The sequence below is a fragment of the Nematolebias whitei genome, chromosome 15 (assembly GCF_014905685.2).
Source record: "Nematolebias whitei isolate Nwh7 chromosome 15, NemWhi1, whole genome shotgun sequence".
Taxonomy (NCBI): domain Eukaryota; kingdom Metazoa; phylum Chordata; class Actinopteri; order Cyprinodontiformes; family Rivulidae; genus Nematolebias; species Nematolebias whitei.
In genome coordinates, this window is record NC_056512.1 from 22,244,640 (window position 1) to 22,246,985 (window position 2,346).

Consider the following 2,346-nt stretch of genomic DNA (forward strand, 5'->3'; position numbering starts at 1 on the left):
TTTTTTGTTTATTTAGCTCGATCCGAAAAAATTTGTGATCAGAACGAAACGGGTGGTTTACGCCGATTCATAACTCGAACAGTGTCCATGTAAACGCTTAATCTGTTCATTTTTTTCCAGTCGTGAAAAACTGACCTGACTGCGCATGTGCGACCTTTGTCATTTCCGCCTGGCTAATGCTAATAACATTAGCATGTCAGGGAAGCAAAACTGATCGGTGAGCGACACATTTCTACTAGAAACTTTGAAAGAGCTCAAAATGATCTGTATCACTTGTAGCTCAGTCAGGGAGTGCAGCAACGTCTCCACCATCATTAAAACCTGTCGCGGGTCCATTTTGGGTGCTCAGGTTTGTTTACGTTCATCCCGGAAGTAGAACTTCTTCTTCTGTGTTTTTTTAAGTAGAGTTTACCACTCTGCACATGTCAGTACTTGTGTTCAGAACAAAGCCCGCTGCATGTAAATGCTCGTCATGAACAGATTGTGCCCGTGTAAACAATACATTTGAATTATTTAATCTGAAAACATTTCAATCCGGTCAAAAAAATTTGCACATGTAAACATAGCTTATGTGTCAGCCTTATGGACAAAAACTGGAAGTTGGTTCCACAAGAGAAGAGCCTGATAACCGAAAGATCTTCCTCCCATTCTGCTTTGGGAAACTCTAGGAACCACAAGTAAACCTGCAGTCTGAGAGCGAAGTGCTCTGTTAGGAAAATATGGGACAATAAGATCTGTAATATAAGATGGAGCTAGGTTGTAGGTTAGAAGTAAGATTTTGAATTCAATTCTGAATTTGACAGGGAACCAATGGAGAGAAGCTAAAACTGGAGAGATATGATCTCTCCCACTAACTCCAGTTAAGACTCTGGCAGCAGCATTTGCAATTGATAGGAAAAGAACTTCACACTTGACGCATTCACAACCAACAGGATTAAATCACTACGTTACAGAGAATCACAAATTGTTTGTTCTCTTTCAAAACCTAGAAGATATAATAAACTTTATATTCATGGTTCTAAACAGTTAAAATAATCATCTTCATAAATTATCCATAAATTGGCTCCATTTTCTAAAAATGAGCATCAACCACTGAAACACTCCAATAGATGGACCTCCATACCTGATTCCATCAAAAAAACTTTTTATTTTCCGTCATATCAAAAGGGCCCATGTGTTTCTATTGTTTAATACTAAGAAATAATTATCTTCTTATATTAAATAACCTACCTCTGTAGCAGGTGATGAGCCCCGTGGTGTCACCCTCTGGATCCTTGATCAGCACACAAAGAGATGATGTGCTGGTTACCAGTAAGGACACATGGCTGGGAGGACCAGGGAGCTCTGTGTGAGAAAGTTAAAGACAAACTTGAAATCATAATGAAACTCATAACAGCTACAAAAAGTAAAATCATGTACGGTTTCCTTATAGTAAAATCACTTGGCGTCACCTTTGAATTAAAAGCATAAATTAGATTTCTGTTTATTGTATGTAAAAAAATACAAATAATCATCTGTGCCTTGCAACAAGGAGGTATTAAATCTGTCTTGCATTTTAATGAGTCAGTGATAGTTTTTTTTTTTTTTTTGGTTCTGCTTTGTGATCAAATGTAACCGTTTCACCCACTGAGTCCAGACAAAGGGGTTTATAGTTAGTTCACTCTCAGTTGTGACCTTGAATTTAACAACTTGCACTAAATCATACACCGAAAGAAAAAAAAGTATATTTCCAATTTGAAGCATTTAGCCATCCCTCTTTCTCCCCAAAGGGTTTGTAATAAAAGCATGCCTCACTTCACGGTGCACAAAAGAGAGACCTGGACTGCTCTTAACACTTAGTTAATAAAAAAGTGCATGAAAGAGATCTGGAAGTCCTTGAGAAAGAAATTAAATGAATTCTGAGGAAAAGCATTTAAAAAATGGTCACAATAGACATCGTAATAATAATTTTAAAAAATCATTGTGAGTGGTGAACAAAAGAAAGAGCACCACATTCTTGAAAACTCTGCAGACTCCAGCTCTTATTTTTACCAGCATCAAGGACTTATGATCCAGGCAGCAGTGAACGTTGGCCTTGAGAGAGTTTAGACAGGCTGATGACAAGGGAGTCTGTCGAATTTTAAATGAGCTGAAAGGGGTGAGCCAGAGGGAGACCTTCTGTAAGGACTTAACAAAAGGCCTGACAAAAAAAATCTGTGAAACTTGAGCACGATGTTGGGCTGACTTCTTGATCTCTTTAGTCTTGTCAGCACTGATGGAGGACTTTGAAGATTAGAGCTGGGGGTGTCAGGCTGGCACTAACTTGGCTCTAATGACAGCTGAATATCAAGGTTTTAGACTCGTTAA

The 2,346-nt window shown here is 38.3% G+C and overlaps 1 protein-coding gene across 1 annotated transcript in view; it reads right to left on the reverse strand.

Moving 5' to 3' along the window:
• Nucleotides 1-2,346, reverse strand: part of LOC119422128 (ankyrin repeat and fibronectin type-III domain-containing protein 1-like) — a 40,738-nt gene that overhangs the window by 27,279 nt on the left and 11,113 nt on the right. The window contains 1 exon segment of the mRNA XM_037689479.1: nucleotides 1,231-1,344. Within this exon segment, the coding sequence (XP_037545407.1) occupies nucleotides 1,231-1,344 (114 nt within the window).